The sequence below is a fragment of the Oncorhynchus kisutch genome, linkage group LG18 (assembly GCF_002021735.2).
Source record: "Oncorhynchus kisutch isolate 150728-3 linkage group LG18, Okis_V2, whole genome shotgun sequence".
NCBI classification, from domain to species: domain Eukaryota; kingdom Metazoa; phylum Chordata; class Actinopteri; order Salmoniformes; family Salmonidae; genus Oncorhynchus; species Oncorhynchus kisutch.
In genome coordinates, this window is record NC_034191.2 from 27226799 (window position 1) to 27252300 (window position 25502).

Genomic DNA, 25502 nt, shown 5'->3' on the forward strand with positions numbered 1-25502 from the left:
GAAGATGAAACGTGGCTGGGTCTTTCAGCATGACAATGATCCCAAACACACCGCCCGGGCAACGAAGGAGTGGCTTCGTAAGAAGCATTTCAAGGTCCTGGAGTGGCCTAGCCAGTCTCCAGATCTCAACCCCATAGAAATTCTTTGGAGGGAGTTGAAAGTCCGTGTTGCCCAGCAACAGCCCCAAAACATCACTGCTCTAGAGGAGATCTGCATGAATGGGCCAAAATACCAGCAACAGTGTGTGAAAACCTTGTGAAGACTTACAGAAAACGTTTGACCTCTGTCATTGCCAACAAAGGGTATATAAAGTATTGAGAAACTTTTGTTATTGACCAAATACTTATTTTCCACCATAATTTGCAAATAAATTCATTAAAAATCCTACAATGCGATTTTCTGGATTTTTTTTTCTCATTTTGTCTGTCATAGTTGAAGTGTACCTATGATAAATTACAGGCCTCTCATCTTAAGTGGGAGAACTTGCACAATTGGTGGCTGACTAAATACTTTTTTGCCCCACTGTATGTGTATATATATATATATATATATGAAATATCACATTTACTTAAGTATTCAGGCCCTTTACTCAGTACTTTGCTAAAGCACCTTTGGCAGTGATTACAGACTCGAGTCTTCTTGGGGATGACGCTACAGGCTTGGCAAACCTGTATTTGGGGAGTTTCTCCCATTCTTCTCTGCAGATCCTCTCAAGCTGTCAGGTCGGATGGGGAGCGTCGCTGCACAGTTATTTTCAGTTCTCTCCAGAGATGTTCGATCGGGTTCAAGTCCGGACTCTGTCTGGGCCACTCAAGGACATTCAGATATTTGTTCTGAAGCCATTCCTACGTTGTCTTGGCTGTGTGCTTAGGGTCTTTGTCCTGTTGGAAGGTGAACCTTCGCCCCAGTCTGAGGTTCTGAGCACTCTGGAGAAGGTTTTCATCAGCGATATCTCTCTGTAGCTCTCTGTACTTTGCGCTGTTTATCTTTCCCTCCATCCTGACTAGTCTCCCATTCTCTGCCCCTGAAAAACATCCCCACAGCATGATGCTGCCACCACCATGCTTCACCGGAGGGATGGTGTTGGCCAGGTGATGAGCAGTGCCGAGTTTCCTCCAGACGTGATGCTTGACATTTAGGCCAAATAGTTCAATCTTGGTTTCATCAGACCAGAGAATCTTGTTTCTCATGGTCTGAGAGTCCTTTTGGTGCCTTTTGGCAAACTCAAAGCGGTCTGCCATGTGCCTTTTACTGAGGAGTGTCTTCTGTCTGGCCGCTCTACCATAAAGACCTGATTGGTGGAGGGGTGTAAACATGGTAGTCCTTCTGGAAGGTTCTCCCATCCCCACAGAGGAACTCTGGAGCTCTGTCAGAGTGACCAAGGCCCTTCTCCCCCGATTTCTCAGTTTGGCCGGGCGGCCGGCTCTAGGTAGAATCTTGGTGGTTCCAAACTTCTTACATTTAAGAAGGATGGAGGCCACTGTATTCTTGGGGACCTTCAATGCTGCAGACACTTTTTGGTACCCTTCCCCAGATCTGTGCCTCGACACAATCCGGTCTCAAGGGCTCTACAGACAATTCCTTCGACCTCATGGCTTGGTTTATGCTCTGAAATGCACTGTCAACTGTGGGACCTTATATAGACAGGTGTGTGCATTTCCAAATCATGTCCAATCAATTGAATTTACCACAGGTGGACTCCAAGTTGTAAAAACATCTCAAGGATGATCAATGGAAACAGGATGCACCTGAGCTCAATTTTGAGTCTCATAGCAAAGGGTCTGAATAATTATGTAAACAAGGTATTTCTATTTTGAATACATTTTCAAAAATGTCTAACAACCTGTTTTCGCTTTGCCATTGTGGGGTATTGTGTGTAGATTGATGAGTAAAAATGGTACTCCTTATTTTAATACATTTTAGAATGAGGCTGTAACATAAAATGTGGAAAAGGGCAAGGGGTCTGAATACTTTCCAGAATGCAAATACAATTTCCTGTCTGTCACTTTAAAGGTCTGCTTATCTGAATTCTTCCAGATCGGCTTTTAGTCCCAGCCGGAGGTATGTGTAAATGTGCTAATATCTGTATAATTTCATCAGCCTTCCAGGCCCAAATATCATCAACAGAGAGATGGCATAAATTCAACAGCTTGGTAAATGTTTGTCATGTGAGGACAAGGTACTAAAATGTCAGATTTATTTTTTAAAAGCTCATTGTTGATACAATCCTCCGTTTTGATATAGCCAGAACTGTAACATGATATTGAGATCACATTGATATACAAAATGGAGGCCATCCTAAAATCACCATCATGCTGGAATGTCTATATTGGACCAGGCTACACCAACAGCCTGATGACTCAATGATCAAAACGTTAAAGGTAGCTTATATGTGCGTCCATCATCATTCCTCTGATTCCAACACAGGATCAGTGGTAGGCTAAGAAGATCAGTAGACCAAAGCTAGACAGATCTACTTCCAAACTTCACAGAGGAGATGGAGATATTCTCAGCAGGTGCTGCTTCATGTTGTTCTCAGCACGTTCACAACACTGTTCTATTATCACGGTTTTCTCTAACACTGAGAAATGGTTTCAACTCTTATCCAATTTGATTCATTTTGTGTTAAGCATTCAGCAATGGCTTCAATGTTCGCTAATTTGAAAGGTAGTAACATCATCTCACATGGATAGAAACTCAAGACATTTACCTGCCTTACACACCCCATAGTTTTAGTTTATGTCTGAAAACTATAGGCTATATAGGAAAGTATTGGATTATTCAAGGTTATTAGGACGAGTCAAATTCATTTAAGTACCTTTCTTTTGCCTACAAAAGGAATGACACAAAATATTTAAAAAAATGTATTTGCAAATGGTTTATACCACCAGTCAGGTGCTCAGCAGTTTTCCAGCAGGTTGTCATTCATATAGTCACATCTGTTAGTTTCCAGTAGCCTACATTTGGCAATGGTAATTAACAGACCCATTATTAAACCTGTATGTGCTCCATAACTCATCCACCAAACCAGCCTGGATTCTGTTCACATCAACCCAAATAATTGATACATCCCCTCACACATGGTGCATCATTACCATACTTCTGAAGTTTGTGAGTAAAGAAAAATGTGTATGTGCATCGTAATTGAATTAACATTATATCCAGAGTTTGAGACAAGTGTAAGACGTCATATACGGCAAATAATAAATAAAACAGGTAGCTAGGTATACAGTGAATGCAGTAGGTAAGTATATGTAAAAAAAAATAAAAAATAAAAAATGGAGTGAGTCAACTGGTTGTCCACTGAGCGAGGCCCGCCTCCATTGAGTGTTTAGTTAGTAGCCTAGTTGTGGTTCACTTCCACCAGAAGGTCTTTGTTATTCCCACCAGGTGTCCATCTTCCGTACCCTCACCCTCTGCTTGTAATGGTACTCCTTCAGGTGTTTCTTCAGGGTGTTGGGGATGGGCAGCACGTTGATGCCGTCGTAGGTGGTGCGGCTGCTGATCACCGCCCTGCACACGTGCTGCAGGCTGAAGGGCAGGGTGCGGTGGATGGGGTTGGACAGCAGAGGCTCGAAGAACATGCAGGAGTTGGGGTCCTTGTAGTGCTCCAGCAGCCCTGTGACGGTGGGCGCGTGGAACACACTTGGGTCGTGCACGTCGAAGCTGAAGTTGTGGTTCCACTGCTCGATGCGGGCGTGCAGCGAGCGGCCATAGCGGCGGAAGCTGACGGAGAAGAGGTAGTCTTCCTGGGCTGAGTCGCGGAGGAGGAAGGTGCCCTCTGGTTTGCCCTCCAGCAGAGTCTCGGCCTCATAGCGGTCCATCACACCCCAGTAGCAGGGTAGGTTAGTGATCTGCAACAGGTCAGGCACCAGACAGTGGATGTAGTCGATCTGGGTGTGGATGCGATAGCCATCCTGAGTAGGGGGACCCTCAGCCTGGGGGACGGCAGCTCTGGTTGGCTGGACGCTGGCTGTGACCTGAGGGTCATCCACGGGGTCAGGGACAGAAGCAGCCTCACAGACAGGGACCAAGGCAGATGCAGAGGCAGAAGAGGAGGCAGCCACAGCCACTGCCTCATCCAGAGTGTCCAGACAGCTCTGCAGCAGGAGCTGGTGCTGCTGCTGCCTCTGGAGAAGCAGCTGCTGTTGCTGGTGAATGGTAGCCCTGTCGTCCCCTGCAAGCTCATTCATACCATGGGCCAGTTTGGGCCCCAGCTTGTACAGCGGGTTGATCTGGGCCGTCACCTCAAACGTGTGGATCTCTGCGTTGGGAGGTGGCTCTACGCCTTGCTCAATGCTGATGCGCCTGCGCTCTCGTAACCGGTCATCCACATCCTCCACCACGGCGGCCATGTTTGAGGCAGAGGCACTAGTGCTGACCACCAAGGTGTCCACTATAGGAGGTGTGGAGATGGGGGCTGTGTGCTGCTTGATGAGGTACCACTTCTGAGCCAGCTCGGTGCCTGCAGCGAAGGGACAGTCGTCCAACATGAGTTCACTAAGGTGGATCTTGCGGCGTGAGGAGGCAGCAGCTGCAGCTTGTGGCATGAAGACCTGCTGAGTGGAACTGGACAATGATGGAGTGTTGGTCTTTATGGGGAAACACTGCCCCATGGCATCCTGAATCTTTTGGCGGAGTGTGCGACTGCCAGCTGCCCCCCTGCCCTCAGCCTCACTGGCTGGTGGCTCAAGTGTCCCCTGTGCCAGCCTGGCTGTCCCCCTGTCCTGGCTGAGTGAAGTGACCCCCTCCTGGCCCTGCCATCTCCTGCCCTCTTTCAGGGGAGAGGAGGAGCAGCGATCCCTGGGCTCTAGACCAGTCAGCAGATCCCCATACTCAAACCCATCGCTGACAGGCCGCTCCGCAGCTTGCTGCTCACGGGACGTATGGCCTTTTTTCTTTCCTCTTCCACTGGCATCTCTTCTCTCCTCAGACCGGCTCTGTCTCACCTTGGGACGGGCGCCCCGCTCCCTGTCTTTCCCACGATCGCCTGACTCCTTCGGTTGAGACATGTCAGGTTAATTACGGGCTGGAATAATGGTAGTTGCAGTCGGGTCAGCTGCAGGGAAAATGTGACTGGTGATTTGTGGCTGCAGTCAGTTCTCAGAAGCAAGCCCTCCCATTCAGAATCTTTCCAACGACTGTCAATAACATGTCCCATGCATCACTGTCAGTCACTTGGGGCTACAAGATAAACAAAAAAAGAGTTTCTCTTAGCTGTAGCAATTAGGAGCAAACAATTATATACACATTAAAAAGAAACTACGGCCTATGAGCAATATTGTTTATTAATAAAATGAATAAACAATGTAAACCTTTTTATAAGATTTTTTGTTGCTGCACCCTGACAGCAAAGACAGTTGGTACAGTCAATAAACAAGTCATTGTCAATAACCCATCTTGTAGATCAGGGGTTCTCAAAGTGGGGTCCAGCAGGGGATCCACAGCCAGATCTCAAAATAAAAAATGGATTCTGATGGTGCAGGCATTTTATTGGTCAACAAAAGACAATGGTATCTTGTCAAACTGACTGGGGCCAGCAAATCTCCTTGTCAAATTGACTGGGGTCCATCAAAAGGTAAGTGTCAAACTCAGCTCCAGTCAATTTAATAAGAGATAGTCCGTCATAAGAATGCTATTTTGTGTGGCCAATAAAAAAATATGGTTTAACACTATCATTCCACTAGTACTGTAGATATACATATAGCTCCTTTAATCTATAATTCATGTTCTTAACTCTGGGCAACATGGGCATGGGAGGCTCGCAGGGATATTATCCACAGAAGTCCACCATTTATACATTGTTCAACTCAACACTTCTTGTATTACCCTTAAAATGTTTCTCAACATAGATGCACTGTAATTCAAGCTTTGTAACTGCCATGAGACTGTGTAGAATTGCAGGATGAGGTTTAAAGCTTGCACAACAAAAAGGCTCTCTGCCTCATGATTTTTTTGTTGTTGTAGAATAGCAGAAAATTAGCTTGAAACTGGGAAAAATTATAATCAAAAATGTCGCAAAAACATTTCCTTCCTAGGGGCCAAGACTTGGTTCGTCCGGCCATGCACTGCCAAAGTCATAGTAAAAGTCCTTGTATCCTATACTTTCTCACTCAAATTGTGTTCTGATTATGAGAGGGTTCCTGATGATTTTGCAGTGGTATAAAGTACTTAAGTTGTAGTTTAAATGTATTTTTACTTAAGTAGTTTTTGGGGGTATCTGTACTTTACTATTTGTATTCTTGACAACTTTAAACTTCACTACATTCCTAAAAAATATATACTTTTTACATTTTCGCTGACATCCAAAAAAAACTACATTTTGAATGCTTAGCAGGACAGCGAAATGGTCCAATTCATGCACTTAAAGATGAAATCCCTCGTCATCCCTACTGCCTCTGATCTGGCAGACTCACCAAATACACATTCGTAATTTGTAAATGTCTGACTGGTGTTCCACCCTGGCTAACCGGTAAATAAAATACAAAATAAAACTGGTCTGGTTTGCTTAATATAAAAAAAATGTGCAATTATTTATACTTTTCCTTCTGATACTTTAGTATATTTGAGAAATTACACTTTTGATACTTAAGTATATTTAAAACCAAATACTTTTAGACTTATACTCAAGTAGTATTTTACTAGGTGACTTTCATTTGAGTAATTTTCTATTAAGGTGATCTTTACTTTTACTCAAGTATGACAATTAGGTAATTCACAGTGGTGGAAAAAGTACCTATCACAAAAGGGGTCCCGAGCTCCAGAAAGTTTGAGAACCCCTATAGCAGATATCAAGGGAGTTAACGGAGATATACGCGTTATTTTATAGCTGGATGCGATTGAAGCGGTGCCCCTGGCTAGCCAGTTAACGTTAGCTAGCTAAACGGCTTTGCAGCATTAGCCTAGCGTCTGAAACATTTCAGGCATCACTCTTTCCCTTAGCGTAAGCTAACGCGTCTTGCTAACCTCTGAAAAAAACAATATCGAACATTTGTTTCATAACAAAAACGTTTTGAGGATGTCACAAAGACCAACTAAAATGTGGTAAAACAAATAGTTCATAACGGAAACAAGTTTGCTTGTTGAGCTAACGGAGAAGGCAAAATCCAGGGGAAAAAAAGGTTGTCACTCTCAAATATTCGACAAGAATGTTTGTGAAGTCTCTCCTTATTTGCCCGTATTGTTATACTGTAATACAAATGTGTTATAATTTTGATTAGATCAATTTACTTACCTTAAAAAATATATATTCTTTGCTGCTCTCCAAAAGATAGCTAGTTAATGTTAAAACCAGGAAACTGAAACGTTCACAACCCGGAAGCACAAATCCTTTTCAAAATAAAAGCTCACATAGTAACAAGAGGTTAATGTAATCCATAAAACAGGATATTTTAAATCAAACGTATTGAAAATGGATGAATGCACAGGCAGTTGATATGTTGTAGCATGTACATTTTGAATGAGTGGGTCTCCTGATATGTTGACTAGCTTTGCATGTAGTGTACTGCAATGGAATGTACTGACGGCACCATCACATTCCAAACGTCATACACACTTAATGAGTAACCCATACTCATAGGTATGATAAATAAATTACCTATGATACGGCTGTAACTAACTGTTGCAAAGTGTCTTAAATAATATATTAAAAAATGTAAATATATAATATATTCTAAAATGTAAACACTGATACCACAAACATGAGTCACGTAGCAAAAAAAATGTAACTTTTATTTGGACTGTCCATCTGATCAATACTGTAGTTCAGATCATTCAAACAATGTGTGACAGTAAAAAAGTAGCGTGTGTAAGCATGGGGTGCAAACTGTTCATTCATAAAACATTAGAAAAATGTTTGGGGAGTCATTAGAATTAAATATAAATTGTACAAGACAGAGATGCAAAACAAAAGCCTACAACATACTGCTTATTTATTATGCCAGGCAGGGACATTGACCACAACTGACAGGCCACTTGGGAGAAGGGGTCTCATGTATGACAGGCTGGCTATGTACCTCATAATTCTGCTTGGCATGTGAAAATAAAGCCAGACTCATGAAGTGCATTTTCTAACCAATTTCACGCTTCACTGAAATGTAAACACGGGGGTAAACATATTCCTTGGCCCGTTGTTAGTGTTGGGCTAGACTTGCACATCTACTATTATGACTCAGATTGGCTATTTCATCCCCCTCTGCATCCTAAACCACTGGCATGTGCAAAGTCAATTTAGCCTCGCCTAAAGAACTAAGACTTTTCTACAACGGGACTGGCTACCCCTTACGTGGAGGAATTACTTCAGGTGCCATTGTATGTATTGAGACAGGGAAAGGAAATGACAACCTGAGCCATATTACATGTCATGCTAGTATCAATTTAATAGCTTAGATTGGTTGCCTATCTAAATCTGAAATTCACAAAAAAGATTTTAACCATTCTACTCTCTTTGTGGGAATGAATCTAATGTATTCATAAAGTCATATCTATCCAAGAGCCAGCTCAGAGGATAACCATGACTAGGACACTACACAGGCTCAATAGCCAAATCAGAGAGAGAGGAAGCTGTCGCTGTGCATTTCAGGTGACATCAACTGTTAATCAGCCTGCGGCATCTGACAGTTCAAACCCACAAGGCCAGGCAATATCAGTCTTCACTTGCCACTCAAACATTTTAGGAGCGCAGAGCAAAGGGTACACAACATACCCTCATACAGGTCTCACTCACTAGACACGATCTAGTCTAGTGAGAATCATGATTACAGCGAGTAGATAAGCAGCTGAACTGAGGGGGTAGAAGGCATCTGTCATTCTCTACCCAGCCCTCATGTGGTAGAAGGCTTAGCTACGTGCTTTAGGCCTTACATACTGAGGAGACAGCATATTTACGAGCACTGAAGTGCCAACAGTCTTATTTTCAGACCCATCATTACACATCACAGAAAATGAAATGGGCACTGCCAGAGGGAGGTAAACAGTGCCATTAGGAGGAATCGACATTGAACTCCAGTCCCATCATATCTGCTCTCTGGAGGATTTGTAGACATTAAGCACTACCTTGACTGTGCCACACTGCCCTCTCTCAATATCTACAACAATCGTTCAATTAGTGTGGGAGAAAACATGCAATTCTAGAAAAAAAACAGATAAGTTCTTAAAATGAAGGGAGTAGTAAAAAAAAAAAAAAAAAGTAATAAAAGTCATGCTGGTAAATAACCATGTTTACTAAACAAATAGACCAGCTATGGCTCTGCAGAAATAAAATGCTAATGGATATCCCTGCCTCGTGATGCAACCAAAGGTGATCCAAACGTTAAGACCATATACATACATGCACCTCCGCTCTGCCACAATCAAAGACAGGTTGTATAAGAGTTTCTGATTCAACACTGACACCACAAAATAAGAGTTAGGGTTTTACAACTGGAACACATAAAGAGACCCAAACAGGACATATTTCAAGCACCTTAAAATATAAGACAGAATAGATTCCCACCCTACGCTTTCTTACAGGTGCACTGGGGTTGGACAGCCTTCCTGTTTAGATTAAGCCACCGCGGAGCCGGCGTGAGATATGAAAACGTACCACAATCCAGGGATGAGAAATAGCTGCTGTGGCTACTGCGGCAGTTTACATTTCTCACCCCTGGATTGAGGTAAAGTTTCCGAGCCATATCTCACGCCGGCTCCGCAGTGGCTTAATCTAAACAGGAAGGCTGTCCAACCCCATTGCAGCTGTAAGTAAGAGCAGGGTGGGAATCTATTCTGGCTACTTAAAAAGTATGATTCCGCAGATCTCCATACAGGCTATGTTGAGGAGAGGGCAGGGTGAGGAGGTGGGTACTGGTTCATTCTGAGTGGCAGAGACAGTGCTTCCTTTGCATTTTTCAGAACCAGTCATAATGGGGCCTCAGGGTAGAAGGTGAATTCATTAAGCTTCCTCACCCAGTATAACATAGGGAGGTCACTACTTGAACACACATGCACCAACAGCTCCCCTCAGATTTTTATTTCATTTTCTTTACCAATGCAAGTTCTCACAGCCCCCACAGAAGAAACCTCACCAGTCCTTATTCAACCATGTGGGATTTTCCCTCTGCCCTTAACTTGCAAAGGAGATTCATCATCATTTTTGTAGTAGGGCAAAAATATCAATGCGGACAAGTTGCAGCTGGCATGCTACGTTCATACCGCCATTGTTTTAACAATTACCATGTCTAAAGTCGCATTGGCCACTCCAAACATCAGTCTAACATAGGTATTCACACAGAGCCCTTCTCTTTGGCCTAGTAGAGGTGAGGAGGTGTCAGAGCCAGTAATACCCATGTTGGGTACGTGAGGGGAATGAGCCAGGGTGTTGGTGTGTCCACTGTCAGGGCCTAACTAGCTCTGGCTGTAGCAGGGTAGTTGTTTAGACAACTGTAGTTGTGTTCAAGGATCAGAGCCATACTACAGGCTGGTCATACGTGTGAGTAATTTCTGTTCTAGTGCCCAATTGGGAGGCCAAGTGCCTGACCATACAGTTAAAGTATCTGGGGGTGTGAGGCGTGGCTCTGCGCGGATTTTTTTTCTGGGAGGAAAAGGGGAGAAACATTTAAGTTAGAACCCCCTTAAGACAGCACCAATCCTCCATGTTCCTCTCAAAGCTCAACAGTCAGAGCATCAATCTGCTCCTTTTAATGTCACAGTCCTGCAGAAGACATGGAGCAGGTTGCACAAGTAACCTCTTCTCCCTCCTGTAATATAATAGTCATCTGTATTCCATTTATAATAAACTCAGTTAAGTATAATAAAGTAGAAAAATATCAGAGAACATATACACTGTTAGTTGTCGTTTTGTAGTGACCATTTCGCTTTCTTTTTTAAGCATATATTTTTGTGCTGGGCAAGAGGAACTGAACAGGCCTCAGTTGAAGTGAAGTGTCAGTTTGGTTTCTTCCTTTCACTGCTTTTAATTTCATATTGTTGATGTTCGGTCCATTCCATCTACAGGAAGGAGGATTGGGAAAAAAATGGATGAAAAAAATAAACATGTATTTTGATTTCAAATCGTAACGTTATTTCACTCTCTGCCTACTCCAAGTGACACCTTTCAATAACATCAGAAAATTCCAGGAAACCTAAATGTGGTTTAAAATATCACTGTCATACTTCCAAGAAGTTGCATGTGGGAGTGTAAAGGCATGTGTTTTCACTCACCCCCTAAGGCATGCTCTGTCATACTGAGGCACAGTGACTCCAGGGTGGGGTTGATCTCCAGGTCTGCACCTGGAACTTGGCATTCTGGGAGAGGAGAGACAGGTCACTCAGTTATCTGGACCATTAATCACACTTTAAAAACTGACAGATGCATTAAATATGGAGCCGTGTGAATGCGGTGTGTATGGAGATGTGGGTGGAATGCGTAAGCCAGTGTAAAATTGGGTTTAAAGGCTGTGGGTGAGATGTATAAAGGCCGTGTATGATTGAGTTTGGAAGGAGATGTCGCTGGGATATTAAAGGAAATGTGAATGGAGGGTATGTGTAAAAAGACAGTGGGAATAGACATTGGAGCAAGGTATGTGTAAGATGATGTTTACAACTCTAATTCTCTTTCTTTCTCTCTCGGAGGACCTGAGCCCAAGGACCATGCCTCAGGACTACCTGGCATGATGACTCCTTGCTGTCCCCAGTCCACCTGGCCGTGCTGCTGCTCCAGTTTCAACTGTTCTGCCTGTGACTATGGAACCCTGACCTGTTCACCGGACGTGCTACCTGTCCCAGACCTGCTGTTTTCAACTCTCTGGAGACAGCAGGAGCGGTAGAGATACTCTGAATGATTGGCCATGAAAAGCCAACTGACATTTACTCCTGAGGTGCTGACCTGTTGCACCCTCGACAACTACTGTGATTATTATTATTTGACCATGCTGGTCATTTATGAACATTTGAACATCTTGGCCATGTTCTGTTATAATCTCCACCCGGCACAGCCAGAAGAGGACTGGCCACCCCTCATAGCCTGGTTCCTCTCTAGGTTTCTTCCTAGGGAGTTTTTCCTAGCCACCGTGCTTCTACACCTGCATTGCTTGCTATTTGGGGTTTTAGGCTGGGTTTCTGTTACAGCACTTTGAGATATCAGCTGATCTAAGAAGGGCTATATAAAAACATTTGATTTAGAAGTGATTGGGGTAATATTTGGGGGAAGGGGGTGCCAGGATCCTACCTTGCTGCTGGAACAGGAGCATGGTTTGCGGGGAGGTGTGGACAGGGAGTGAGTGGGTCCGTTGCACGGAGCTGCGACTCTGGCTTGGCATGCTGTTGCTGCCTCCAGGGTTGGCAAACCACAGGTTCTACAGAGACAACAGAACATCAACTCTCATCAAACATGTTATACACTGTGTTAGTCTTCCCAGCACGATGATTACAGACTCTTCCAGCTATGATAATGAACCAATGCATATCAAAATGCAGTGCCTATTCCACATGTTGCCCTGGGTATTGCATTGATTAACCTGTCAACACTTGTGGTTGCACTTGTTAATCTGTCAAAACAAATGTTGTCTAAGGATAGTTCATCACTATGTGGGTAGTATAATAACATGTAGATCAATATAATCTAATGTCAAATCTAATGTTGGCTAACTAGCTGCAACCCTCAATGACAGACTTCTTAGAAAATGTATTATCTTGTAAATGATTCTGACTTTTCTATATGTAAACTTCAGTGGCTGTATTCAATGCCCCCATACTATATGACATCCCATCCTATGACTAACCTGTCTGCCCTGGCCTGGCAGTGTGGGGCTGGTGAGGGTGTGGCGAGGGGAGGCAACCCCGATGCCAACAGGACTCAGGAGACCCATGCGCCCGGCAGTGAGGCCACGAGGGGGCAACTGGAATGACCTCTGCCCCCTACGTGCCAGACCCCCAGCACTCACAGAGCCTGCTGTGGGGAGGGAGTTGGAACCATATGCCCAGCTAGAGGAGACAGAGAGAACAGTTATCAGACAGAGCCCTGTAGGACATCCAGCTAGAGGAGGCAGAGAGAACAGTTATCAGACAGAGCCCTGTAGGACATTCAGCTAGAGGAGGCAGAGAGAACAGTTATCAGACAGAGCCCTGTAGGACATTCAGCTAGAGGAGGCAGAGAGAACAGTTATCAGACAGAGCCCTGGGGGACATTCAGCTAGAGGAGGCAGAGAGAACAGTTATCAGACAGAGCCCTGTAGGACATCCAGCTAGAGGAGACAGAGAGAACAGTTATCAGACAGAGCCCTGTAGGACATTCAGCTAGAGGAGGCAGAGAGAACAGTTATCAGACAGAGCCCTGGGGGACATTCAGCTAGAGGAGGCAGAGAGAACAGTTATCAGACAGAGCCATGTAGGACATCCAGCTAGAGGAGGCAGAGAGAACAGTTATCAGACAGAGCCCTGTAGGACATTCAGCTAGAGGAGGCAGAGAGAACAGTTATCAGACAGAGCCCTGTAGGACATCCAGCTAGAGGAGACAGAGAGAACAGTTATCAGACAGAGCCCTGTAGGACATCCAGCTAGAGGAGACAGAGATAACAGTTATCAGACAGAACCCTGTAGGACATCCAGCTAGAGGAGGCAGAGAGAACAGTTATCAGACAGAACCCTGTAGGACATTCAGCTAGAGGAGGCAGAGAGAACAGTTATCAGACAGAGCCCTGTAGGACATCCAGCTAGAGGAGACAGAGAGAACAGTTATCAGACAGAGCCCTGGGGGACATTCAGCTAGAGGAGGCAGAGAGAACAGTTATCAGACAGAGCCCTGGGGGACATTCAGCTAGAGGAGGCAGAAAGAACAGTTATCAGACAGAGCCCTGTAGGACATTCAGCTAGAGGAGGCAGAGAGAACAGTTATCAGACAGAGCCCTGGGGGACATTCAGCTAGAGGAGGCAGAGAGAACAGTTATCAGACAGAGCCATGTAGGACATCCAGCTAGAGGAGGCAGAGAGAACAGTTATCAGACAGAGCCCTGTAGGACATTCAGCTAGAGGAGGCAGAGAGAACAGTTATCAGACAGAGCCCTGTAGGACATCCAGCTAGAGGAGACAGAGAGAACAGTTATCAGACAGAGCCCTGTAGGACATCCAGCTAGAGGAGACAGAGATAACAGTTATCAGACAGAACCCTGTAGGACATCCAGCTAGAGGAGGCAGAGAGAACAGTTATCAGACAGAACCCTGTAGGACATTCAGCTAGAGGAGGCAGAGAGAACAGTTATCAGACAGAGCCCTGTAGGACATCCAGCTAGAGGAGACAGAGAGAACAGTTATCAGACAGAGCCCTGGGGGACATTCAGCTAGAGGAGGCAGAGAGAACAGTTATCAGACAGAGCCCTGGGGGACATTCAGCTAGAGGAGGCAGAGAGAACAGTTATCAGACAGAGCCCTGGGGGACATTCAGCTAGAGGAGGCAGAGAGAACAGTTATCAGACAGAGCCATGTAGGACATCCAGCTAGAGGAGGCAGAGAGAACAGTTATCAGACAGAGCCCTGTAGGACATCCAGCTAGAGGAGGCAGAGAGAACAGTTATCAGACAGAACCCTGTAGGACATTCAGCTAGAGGAGGCAGAGAGAACAGTTATCAGACAGAGCCATGTAGGACATCCAGCTAGAGGAGGCAGAGAGAACAGTTATCAGACAGAGCCCTGTAGGACATTCAGCTAGAGGAGACAGAGAGAACAGTTATCAGACAGAGCCCTGTAGGACATCCAGCTAGAGGAGACAGAGATAACAGTTATCAGACAGAACCCTGTAGGACATCCAGCTAGAGGAGGCAGAGAGAACAGTTATCAGACAGAACCCTGTAGGACATTCAGCTAGAGGAGGCAGAGAGAACAGTTATCAGACAGAGCCCTGTAGGACATCCAGCTAGAGGAGACAGAGAGAACAGTTATCAGACAGAGCCCTGGGGGACATTCAGCTAGAGGAGGCAGAGAGAACAGTTATCAGACAGAGCCCTGGGGGACATTCAGCTAGAGGAGGCAGAGAGAACAGTTATCAGACAGAGCCCTGGGGGACATTCAGCTAGAGGAGGCAGAGAGAACAGTTATCAGACAGAGCCATGTAGGACATCCAGCTAGAGGAGGCAGAGAGAACAGTTATCAGACAGAGCCCTGTAGGACATTCAGCTAGAGGAGGCAGAGAGAACAGTTATCAGACAGAGCCCTGTAGGACATCCAGCTAGAGGAGACAGAGAGAACAGTTATCAGACAGAGCCCTGTAGGACATCCAGCTAGAGGAGACAGAGATAACAGTTATCAGACAGAACCCTGTAGGACATCCAGCTAGAGGAGGCAGAGAGAACAGTTATCAGACAGAACCCTGTAGGACATTCAGCTAGAGGAGGCAGAGAGAACAATTATCAGACAGAACCCTGTAGGACATTCAGCTAGAGGAGGCAGAGAGAACAGTTATCAGACAGAGCCCTGGGGGACATCCAGATGGATAGAGAGAGACTCTCAGCTGCCATGGCAGGAGAGTGATAGATCAAAAGGAGAAGAGAAGTCCAGTTATCTTACCCTTTCTGTCGGTACACAGGCATGTCCAGCATGGCTTTTCTTGGGAACAGGCGGAGCAGTTTGAGAACCTGCTGCTTCCAGGAGACCAGTCTCTTCCTCTGAGTCTCTGTGAAAGCCTGAAATAGAGAGAGAATGAAATAAATGAGGTAAGAGATGTAAGAGAGAGAAATTGAGAGGTAACAGAGAGAGAGAGGAGAGAGACTGAGGTAAAAGAGAGTGAAACCCTGCTCCTGGTGATTTCAAACTGCTAGCTAGAGACATCAAATACTTCACCCCAGTTGAGATACATATTTTAATTGGTGAGTGAGAAAGAGAGCGAGCAAGAGACAGGTGTTTGAACTCCTGGTAATGGTTCAAACATAGCAGCATTTCTTTCATAGTGCAGTGAAAGTTCTATGTAACATACCAGTGAGAGGAGCAGTAGGTGTTGTTACACATCATCTGCAGCCTAAACCACCAGCTAGCTGTATGTGAAAAGGTTGAAATGTTTATTTTCTAGATGTGATTCTGTGCTGTCTCACCTCATGTGTCAGACATTTCTCAATGAGCTGCAGGTAACAGCTGATATTCTCCTCGTCCGGCCTGGACACCAGTAGTTGAGTGCACACTGCAACACATGGACAGGAGGTTCACACAATGTTACATAACACCCACCCCCTCCAACACTCATTCCTAACAAAACACACCAGCACATCATACATCAACAACAAACAAGCTCAACAATTGTCCAAATGCACAATACACATGTACTCAGCCATGTAAAAGCCTTGTCTTTTTTTACCTTTACCCATGACACGTGTGAACTGGCCAGCAATGTCACGGTCTGAGATGGGTGTGGCTGAGGACTCCCCGTCGCAGGGAGGGGGGTTGTGGGGCTGGAAGCCCTCCTGGGCCAGGTCCTTGTCTTCCCCAGTGTTGGAGTGGTCTGAGGGGGATCCAGTCCCCTCCATATCTCTGTGGGAAACACTGGGAGGGCTGTAGCTGTAGACCTTGATGGGGGTGATGATAATCTGCTGTAGCTCCTGTAGGGCGTTACGCAGGTTGCCCCCCTCCAATATATCCTGTTGGATCAATCATAGCATTATCTTATTAGCAAAGCTGTCTTGAGGTGTGACAGGAAATTGTCATGGAACTCGCTGCTCAACTTCTCATTTGAAGAAAATGTGAGTGGTAGCATATCTACACTATTTGTGATTATTATAGTGGATATGGTCATTTACATTTGATTTTTTTTTTTCCATCTAGGGCACAGGGATCCAAATGGAAACTAACAGTTAAGTTGTTGAGAACAACATTATCAGATAAAAATGCATCTGAAATGCTTTAAAAATAATAGTGGTGAGACCATGTGGTTTACCTTCTCTAAAGACTTGAGAACGCTTGGCCTCTCCCGCAGCTTCTGGACACTCAGGGCTATCTTGTGCCGCGCACCTTTGGTCACATTCTGGACGAAGAGTTAAAAGGAGAAATCACTGCTCACAGCAACACGGACATCCAGATATCCAGTTACTAAATAACACTCCTGATCACCATCGGTTTCATTAAAGCTATGGAGCAGAGCCAAGACGGCATCGTTTATCTGCGCGGGGAGGCTGTGTATAACTGTAGAGTGCAGCTGATGCTTCATTTCATGGCTCATTGAGTGCTGAGGTATGACTATGCTGGAGGACAATATACAGGCCATATCTATTCAGCCCTGATGAGGAAGGCAGGGGAAAGAGAGGACTAACAAGAGAAGCTGACCAACCTGTGACAAACGATGACAAACCTGTGACTCCAGGTGGTGCTCTGTCAGAATCATCATCTCCTCATAAGTCATCTGGGAGAAAAGTGCTGCGTACTTATGAAGACGGAGGCTCTTCAGCCACATGGGCACATCTGAAACAGAAAGTAGAAAAACAACATGCTCAGAAGTTGTTATTCTTCTCCTGTTGAGTCCTTTTAACTCTAGTCCAAGAACAATGAGAAGGAAAGAACTACCAAATAATAGACACTACTAGGGAATGCTTGACGTATCTGTGCAGTGCATGTCAAAATAAACACCTCAGATCTATTTGTTGGAGAACGCTGTCCTATATATTTTCATGGACATCTGGAGAACAAACAAACAAACTTAAACTCTATAGCATCCCACTGAAAAGGCAATTCCACCATTGCCAAGTGCAGTAGCCGTTGGCATGTCATGACTTTCCCAGAGAAAATACCAACAATACCAATGTAACAACCAATACCAATGTAACCGCTTTGAACCCTTGGCGTGTTATGGTTGACCTCCTGACCTTTCATGCCACTGCCGTCCTCCTGGAAGGTGTTTCTGGAGCCCTGGTCCTCAGTCTGCTCGCTGCCTGAGGATGCCACACTACTCTGGGGGGACAGGGGGGCGTGGTCAAAGGCCTGTCGTCCCCCCAGGTCATCCTGGCTCAGCCAATCTGCACCACAGACCTGGGGACTGGAGGGGATCAGGGACAAGGACCTCTTCAGAGGACTGGGCTGGCCCATCTGACCCATACCTGGCAGGGCACACAGGAGGGGCAGGATGTTATAGATAATCGCAGTAAACCATCCCTTTAATGAAGGCTAGGCCTATACAGAGAGAATATTTACAAAGACGTGACAATCATGACAAAGAACACAAACTAAATAGTTGAGCATGATTACATAACTGAGATAACGACAAAAAGTTATATTGTATGTTTAGTATATTCCTATTCACCTCAACATATCCTCAACCATTTCTCTCCCTCACTCTGGCTTGGTAGAGATTTGAGCCACTGACCTGCATTGTTGCTGTTGATGGGCGAGGACATCCCGCCCTGGAAAGACATGTGTCCATTCTGCCCTGCAGGGGAGGAGCTGGAGGAGGGGGGCTTGTCCAGCCAGCCGTGGCCAGGGTCCAGGCCCTCCGCGGAGCCCGGCCACTCATCTGAACCCTGACGGGGGTGGTAGGGGCCGGAGGGGGGCCGGGAGGAGGGCCCTGGGTAGCCGCTGGAGAGGTGCTCCTCCAAGTGGTTGAGCCACATGGCCAGCGAGGTGCGGTCGTCCAGGGTGGTGGCCGGGTGGATGAGGGCGTAGGACAGCAGCTGTCTGCTCTCCTCCACAAACAGGCTGCTCTCGATGGTATAGCTCAGCACCTTCTGCAGCAGCTTCATGTACTCACACTTGGCCTCGCTGTTACGGGGCTGCAGCAGGGGTAGGTGGGACAACAGCAGGGACACCGCCTTCTCCATGGGCTCCTGGTGCCACTGGCTCACAATGTCTAGAGAGGGGAGGGACAGAGGGGCAGTTAATTACATGTAAAAATACATTTTCACAGGTTGTAGGTCTATCTGTTAAAAGGTTTTTACACTTTAAGATAAGGTGTACCGGTAATGACACATAGCTAATCCAATAGGGTTTCAAATGTATCCTTCAGAAATCTGCAGTCATTAACCACCTGCATTGTTGGCCTCAGCCTCCAGGATGTGGATCTCAGTGCAGTCTGCCAGCCAGTGCTCCAGGCAGATGTGCAGGAAGCGGGCCTGGGTACGAGACGCTCTCTTCAGCAAGGAAAGAAGCGCCACCGTCTGCTCACACTCGTTCCAGCCCTTGAACCAGTCCGTCAGGATGCCCACCTGGTCTCGGAACATCATGGCGCTTTCCCAACGGGAAGGAGGGTGGGAATATGTGGGTGGGGGGTTAGGGGGAAGACTGCTTGCTCACACACAGGTTCACTCTGGCCCCGCTCAGCGGCTGCTTTTACACAACAGTCCTGGGATCCCCTCAAAGTAGAGCGAGGGGCCCTCACATGGTTCAGGTGCAGGAGATGGGGGTACTGAGGGGGGGGGGGGGGGGGCGTGTTAAATCCAGCTGGTTGTGTCAGACAGAAGGAGGGTTCTCTCTCAGGTGCATCAGTGTCAGCATCATCCAAATCCTAACAAATCAACAGGGAAAAGTACATAAGGTACACTGAAAAAATATATATAAACGCAACACGAACCGTGTTGGTCCTATGTTTCATGAGCTGAAATAAAAGATACCAGAAATATTCCATACACACAAAAAGCGTATTGCTCTCAAATTTTGTGCCAAATTTTTTTTAACATCCCCCTTAGTGAGCATTTCTCCATCACCAAGATAATCCATCCAGCTCATAGGTGAGGCATATCAAAAAGCTGATCATTACACAGGTGCACCTTGTGCTGGGGGCAATAAAAGGCCACTAAAATGTGCAGTTGAAATCAAACTGTCACATGCGGCGAATACAACAAATGTAGACATTACCGTGAAATGCTTAGTTACAAGCCCTTAACCAACAATGCAGTTCAAGAGTAAGAAAATATTTACCAAATAAACTAAAGTAAAAAATGTAATACAAAAATAATAAAAAGTAACAATAACATAAGAATAAAGAGGCTATATACATTGAGTACCGGTACCGAATCAGTGTGCGGGGGTACAGGTTAGTTAAGGTCATTTGTACATGTAGGTAGGGGTGAAGTGACGATGTATAGATAATAAACAGCAAGTAGCAGCAGTGTACAAAACAAATGGGGGGGGGGGGGGGGGGGGGGGCAATGTAAATAGCCCAGTGGCCATTTGACTAATTGTTCAGCAGTCTTATGTCTTGGGGGTAGAAGCTGTTAAGGAGCCTTTGGTCCTAGACTTGGCGCTCCGGTACCGTTTGCCGTGTGTGCGGTAGCAGAGAAAACAGTCTATGACTTGGGTGACTGGACTCTCCGACAATTTTATGGGCTTTACTCTGACACCGCCTATTATATAGGTCCTGGATGACAGGAAGCTTGGCCCCAGTGATGTACTTGGGCCGTACGCACTACCCTCTGTAGCACCTCACGGTCAGATGCCGAGCAGTTGCCATACCAGGCAGTGATGCAACGCTCTCAATGGTGCAGCTGTAGAACTTTGAGGATCTGGGGACCCATGCCAAATCTTTTCAGTCTCCTGAGGGGGAAAAGTTTTTTTGTGCCATCTTCACGACTGTCTGGGTGTGTATGGACCATGATAGTTAATTGGTGATGTGGACGCCAAGGAACTTGAACACACTCGACCCGCTCAATTACAGCCCCGTCGATGTTAATGGGGAACTGTTCCACCCGCCTTTTCCTGTCTACGATCAGCTCCTCTGTCTTGCTAACATTGAGGGAGAGGATGTTGTCCTGGCACCACACTGCCAGTTCTCTGACCTCCTCCCTATAGGCTGTCTCATCGTTGGTGGTGATCAGGCCTAAAACTGTTGTGCCGTCAGCAAATGGTGTTGGAGTAGTGTTTGCCAACGCAGTCGTGGGTGAACAGGGAGTACAGGACGGGACTACATACACACCCATGAGGGGCCCCAGTGTTTAGGATCAGCGTGGCAGACATGTTGTTGCCTACCCTTACCACCTGGAGGGCGGCCCATTTGGAAGTCCAGGATCCAGTTGCAGAGGAAGGTGTTTAGTCCCAGGGACCTTAGCTTAGTGATGAGCTTTGAGGGCACTATGGTGTTGAACGCTGAGCTATAGTCAGTGACCAGCACTCTCACATAGGTGTTCCCTTTGTCCAGGTGGGAAAGGGCTGTGTGGAGTGCGATTGAGATTGTGTCATCTGGATCTGTTGGGGAGGTATGCAAATTGGAGTGGGTCTAAGGTATCCGGGAGGATGCTGTTGATGTGAGCCATGACCAGCCTTTCAAAGCACTTCATTGCTACCGACGTGAGGGCTAAGGGGCGGTAATCATTTAGGCAGGTTACCTTCACTTCCTTGGGCACAGGGACTATGGTGGCCTGCTTGAAACATGTAGGTATTACAGACTCGGTCAGGGAGAAGTTGAAAATGTCAGTGAAGACACTTGCCAGTTGGTCCGCGCATGCTTTGAGTACACGTCCTGGTAATCTGTCTGGCCCAGCGGCTTTGTGAATGTTGACCTGTTTAAAGTTCAGCTACAGAGAGTGTTATCAAACAGTCATCCAGAACAGCTGGTGCTCTCATGCATGCTTCAGTGTTGCTTGCCTCGAAGCGAGCATAAAAAGGCATTTAGCTCGCCTGGTAGGATCACGTCACTGGGCAGCTCGCATCTGGGTTTCCCTTTGTAGTCCGTAAAAGTTTTCAAGCCCTGCCACATCCAACGAGCGTCAGAGCCGGTGTAGTAGGATTCAATCTTAATCTTGTATTGATGGTTCGTCTGAGGGTATAGCGGGATTTCTTATAAGCATCTGGATTAGTGTTCCGCTCCTTGAAAGCGGCAGCTCTAGCCTTTAGCTCAATGTGGATGTTGCCTGTAATCCATGGCTTCTGGTTGGGATATGTACGTACGGTCACTGTGGGGACGACGTCGTCGATGCACTTATTGATGAAACCGATGACTGAGGTGGTATACTCCTTAATGCCATTGGATGATTCCCGAAACATATTCCAGTCTGTGCTAGCCAAACAGTCCTGTAGCGTAGCATCTGTGTCATCTGACAACTTCCGTATTGAGCGAGTCACTGGTACCTCCTGCTTTAGTTTTTGCTTGTAAGCAGTTATCAGGAGGATAGAATTGTGGTCATATTTGCCAAATGGGAGGGCGGGGGAGAGCTTAGCATGCATCTCTGTGTGTGAAGTAAAGGTAGTCTAGAGTTTTTTTCCTCTGGTTGCACATTTGACATGCAGGTAAAAATTGGATTAAATTCATTTAAGTTTCCCTGCATTAAAGTCCACGTTTGACAAAAAAACATCACTCTTTTGTCCATAATATTAATCTCATCATGTAGGCCAGGGATGGGCAACTTTGATGGCGCCCTCCTCCCGCCCCCCAAAAACAGAACTCATAATGGGCCGCAGGTAGCCTAGTGGTTAGAGAGTTGGGCCAGTAACCGGAAGGTTGTCAAGGTAAAAAAATCTGCCGTTCTGCCCCCCCGCACCTCTCTGATTCAAAAGGGTCGGGTTAAATGCAGAAGACACATTTCAGTTGGACAACTGACTAGGTACCCCCCTTTGCCTTTCCCTAGGGTCTGCGTACAGACATCCTAAAACATTTTACTGGCCCACCTCGTGACAGCGAAGGTTTTTTAAAAATACATTTTAAAGTTAATGTCCTGCAATTCTGCACATTTTGCCATGGGGCATAGAAATAATGTTGCCGTTTAAAGCAAGTTTGCTGCAATTCTACGCAGTTCCATAACTAAGTTCATGCAATTCTAGTCATTTTGCCATAGGGTGGAGGCAAATGTTAGCAGTTTTTAATATGATAACTAATGATCAATGGGCCCCACCCTATTTGGTATTTCAACCATGCTTACTACAAGTTTAGATAGCCGCCCCCTAGGCTAATTTACCGATCTAAAAACATTTTGCTGACATGGGCTAAATGAGTGGCTGCTGATGCACAACCAAATTTCTAAATGTCACCTTGTGTATTCTTTTATTAATTGTCAACAGTAAGTTGAGACCTAGACGGAGTAACAAAAAAAGTATTTTTTGGGTCAAGGGCCTACAAACAGGGGGACATGCGCGCCCATCCCTGATGTAGGCTATACAAGTGCTCTCGCCAATAGCATGCAGATAGCTCTATTATCTAGAGGGCACGTGCCAATACCAGGGAGTGCACACTCGTTATACAACGCAAACATTTTTGGTGAGAAAACAAATCAGTAGAGTTAAAAATACAATAGAAACTCATTGTAATTTTTTATTCCATACATGGACATTTAACTGCAAAGGGTATTTTTATGTGCACTACCTCATCATGTACAGCCTTTTATCTGCAACAAGTCAATTTGATGGAAACATCTCTGGTGTTAAAATGTGAATATTGTTTTAATGCTAATTTTTGAATATTCATATGAAACTGTCCCAAATTGGATAGAAACCTAGTTAGTATCACTCGGTTACCGTGGAATTGCCCTTCTACATTGTATAGACAGTGTAAAGATGGTCTCTGTACAACGCACTAATGCATATTCTTTATTTAGGCCAGCTAATCATAATGCAAGATAATCAGCTTCATGGTGAAGTGAAAGTAGAGCACATGATTACCAGCATCATCAACACAGGTTAAGGTAAAGAACTTCCATGCAGTATGCATGCACATTTATCCTGACCATTCAGCCAACATCTGTGTATGTTTGATAAAGCCAACATCTAGGCATAGCTGCCCGGTCAATCCATGAGTCTATTTGACTTGAAGCAACAACAAAAAAAAAGACTACATAATCTCCATGCAATCTGTCATGTATATTCTTAGCACAATACATAATATGTGATGACTTGCAATACAGCTTGTTACAGGGTAAAATAATGACAGCTGTCATCCAACCCTCCCAGTATTGCAATGACCACCTGAATGGTGGGTATATACTGTAACTTGCAATGCCTTGTTGTTATGTAGCTAGGTTTACATAAATAAAACCAGACTGGTCTCATAGACTAGACGTAACATAGTCAATGTAAATCCGAAGCGTTCAAATTAGTTATAATATGTTACGCTTGGTATGGTGAAATAAGACAAATGGTCAAGGAAAAAACAAAAGTCAAGCGGTTGATCGCGGTGGATGGGCTGGCCGTATAACGAGAACGTTATTTGAGACGTAGTTTGAGACTTAAAATCTCATCAACGACAACTTTAAATAATTCGCAACTTTTCAACGAATTACTACTTTTGAACTACTTAGCATACCCAACCCTTTAACCTAACTCCTAAACTGAATTCCTAACTCTAACCCATAGCCGAGCTAATGTTAGTAAGCTAGTTATCGTTAGCCACCTAGCCAGAATTCGTAACATATCATACGAAATGGGTGTTGGACATCCACAAATTAATACATACCATACGAAACGTGACATATACTAAATGGGTTGTCTCTGATTTACGTACAGAATAATACGAAATACTCAAACCAGCCCAGCTAGCTAACTAGAGATATTTGTCCAACTTGATTTGATCACAAGCTCTGGCTAGGAGGGGCTGTATTAGTAGTAACGTTACCTAGCTAACAAGTAAGAGGGGTGGTTATTCTAACTAGGCTAACGTTACCGTAAGACACCAGTCCACTACCAAGTACCTACAGATCTAATCATCTAGCTAGTTTGTTGGTAGAGATAGTTATCTAGCTAGCTAACGTTGGTAGCTATGTCAACTCACAATCAAACAAAAGAGGGAATAAAACATTTTTACATTTAACGTTAGCTATCACAGCTAGATAACGTTAACTCGCAGCCTTACCTGTGGTAAGTTAGCTAACGTACGTTTGACCAGGCCATACATGTACTTCGCTAACGTAGTTAGCCAAGATAGTTGGTCAGAAAACGTCAAAACAAACCTGTGACAAAGGTGACGATTCCAGGGCACGGCTGTTGCAATCTACTGCACACGGGTTGATTTGATGGTCTGGGGCAGTTAGCTAGCTTAAAAACACCAGGCCTCTACGGATGGCTTTCACCATGTAAATGGACGAGGGATTCAGGATTGGTGTTGTTTTTCAGTAGCGACGTTGCTATTGGAATGTCGCTGCATTTCTCATCTCGTTAAACGATATTACAGTCCTCGCGTTGCAAAGGTCCTCCATGGTCCATTTTGCAAAAAAAAAACACGGCAGGTTACATAAATGATATCCACATCCCACCCTTCAACTTCAAGCGGTTGGTTTGTTTACCTTTGTGAATTGTCACTTGTTAGCTCCCTAACCGATTAGATAGCTAACGTAGCCGCTAAATCGCTAGCAAGTAGCTAACGTTATTTGCTTAATTTATTAACGCTGAATGAGGCGAAGATTTCGATCCAACAGTTGTCCTTGATTGCTTTGAAAATTATTTTCGGATTATTAAAAGAACAAAAACACATTTACAAGACTATCTATGTACAGAATATGTATTTGAACATAGAGAAATATGGAAAGTACGCTTGTCGATATCTAGCTAGACTACTTCGATTCAGACTTGAAGCAACGTCGGAAACTAACGTAATGGCTTTTGGGCGGGGTAAACAAAGAGAACAGTGCCCCACCTAGCGGATGAAA

General features: G+C 45.2%; 2 protein-coding genes across 4 annotated transcripts; both read right to left on the reverse strand.

Moving 5' to 3' along the window:
• Positions 1–2160: 2160 nt before the first annotated feature.
• LOC109909142 (suppressor of cytokine signaling 5) lies at positions 2161–7361 on the reverse strand. Its single transcript, XM_020508092.2, has 2 exons — positions 7235–7361; positions 2161–5184 (listed from the first exon to the last, which is right to left on the reverse strand). The coding sequence occupies exon 2, from the start codon at positions 5010–5012 to the stop codon at positions 3378–3380; it is 1635 nt and encodes a 544-aa protein (XP_020363681.1). The 5' UTR covers positions 5013–5184; positions 7235–7361; the 3' UTR covers positions 2161–3377.
• A 344-nt stretch (positions 7362–7705) lies between these two features.
• LOC109909141 (protein Smaug homolog 2-like) lies at positions 7706–25445 on the reverse strand. Of its 3 annotated transcripts, none has more exons than XM_031795701.1 (13): positions 25140–25445; positions 18965–19441; positions 18308–18787; positions 17811–18041; positions 17279–17409; positions 16889–16975; positions 16313–16592; positions 16053–16138; positions 15532–15647; positions 12756–12957; positions 12203–12329; positions 11197–11280; positions 7706–10983 (listed from the first exon to the last, which is right to left on the reverse strand). In XM_031795701.1, exons 2-13 carry the CDS (start codon positions 19158–19160, stop codon positions 10955–10957), a joined length of 2049 nt encoding a protein of 682 aa, XP_031651561.1. In that variant the 5' UTR covers positions 19161–19441; positions 25140–25445; the 3' UTR covers positions 7706–10954. The 3 variants fall into 3 exon arrangements, with proteins under 3 accessions (XP_031651561.1, XP_031651562.1, XP_031651560.1); XM_031795702.1 differs by having other exon boundaries at positions 17300–17409; positions 24807–25445; XM_031795700.1 differs by having other exon boundaries at positions 24807–25445.
• Positions 25446–25502: the final 57 nt, after the last annotated feature.

Excerpts from the sequence above, each read along its gene's own strand:
- LOC109909142 (XM_020508092.2), bottom strand. The coding sequence starts at position 5,012 with ATGTCTCAACCGAAGGAGTCAGGCGATCGTGGGAAAGACAGGGAGCGG.
- LOC109909141 (XM_031795701.1), bottom strand. The coding sequence starts at position 19,160 with ATGATGTTCCGAGACCAGGTGGGCATCCTGACGGACTGGTTCAAGGGC. Across the intron at positions 16,593-16,888 it reads TTCTCAAGTCTTTAGAGAAG|GATATATTGGAGGGGGGCAA; the intron begins GTAAACCACATG and ends TTGATCCAACAG. Across the intron at positions 10,984-11,196 it reads GACAGAGCATGCCTTAGGGG|ATGGAATGGACCGAACATCA; the intron begins GTGAGTGAAAAC and ends TCCTTCCTGTAG.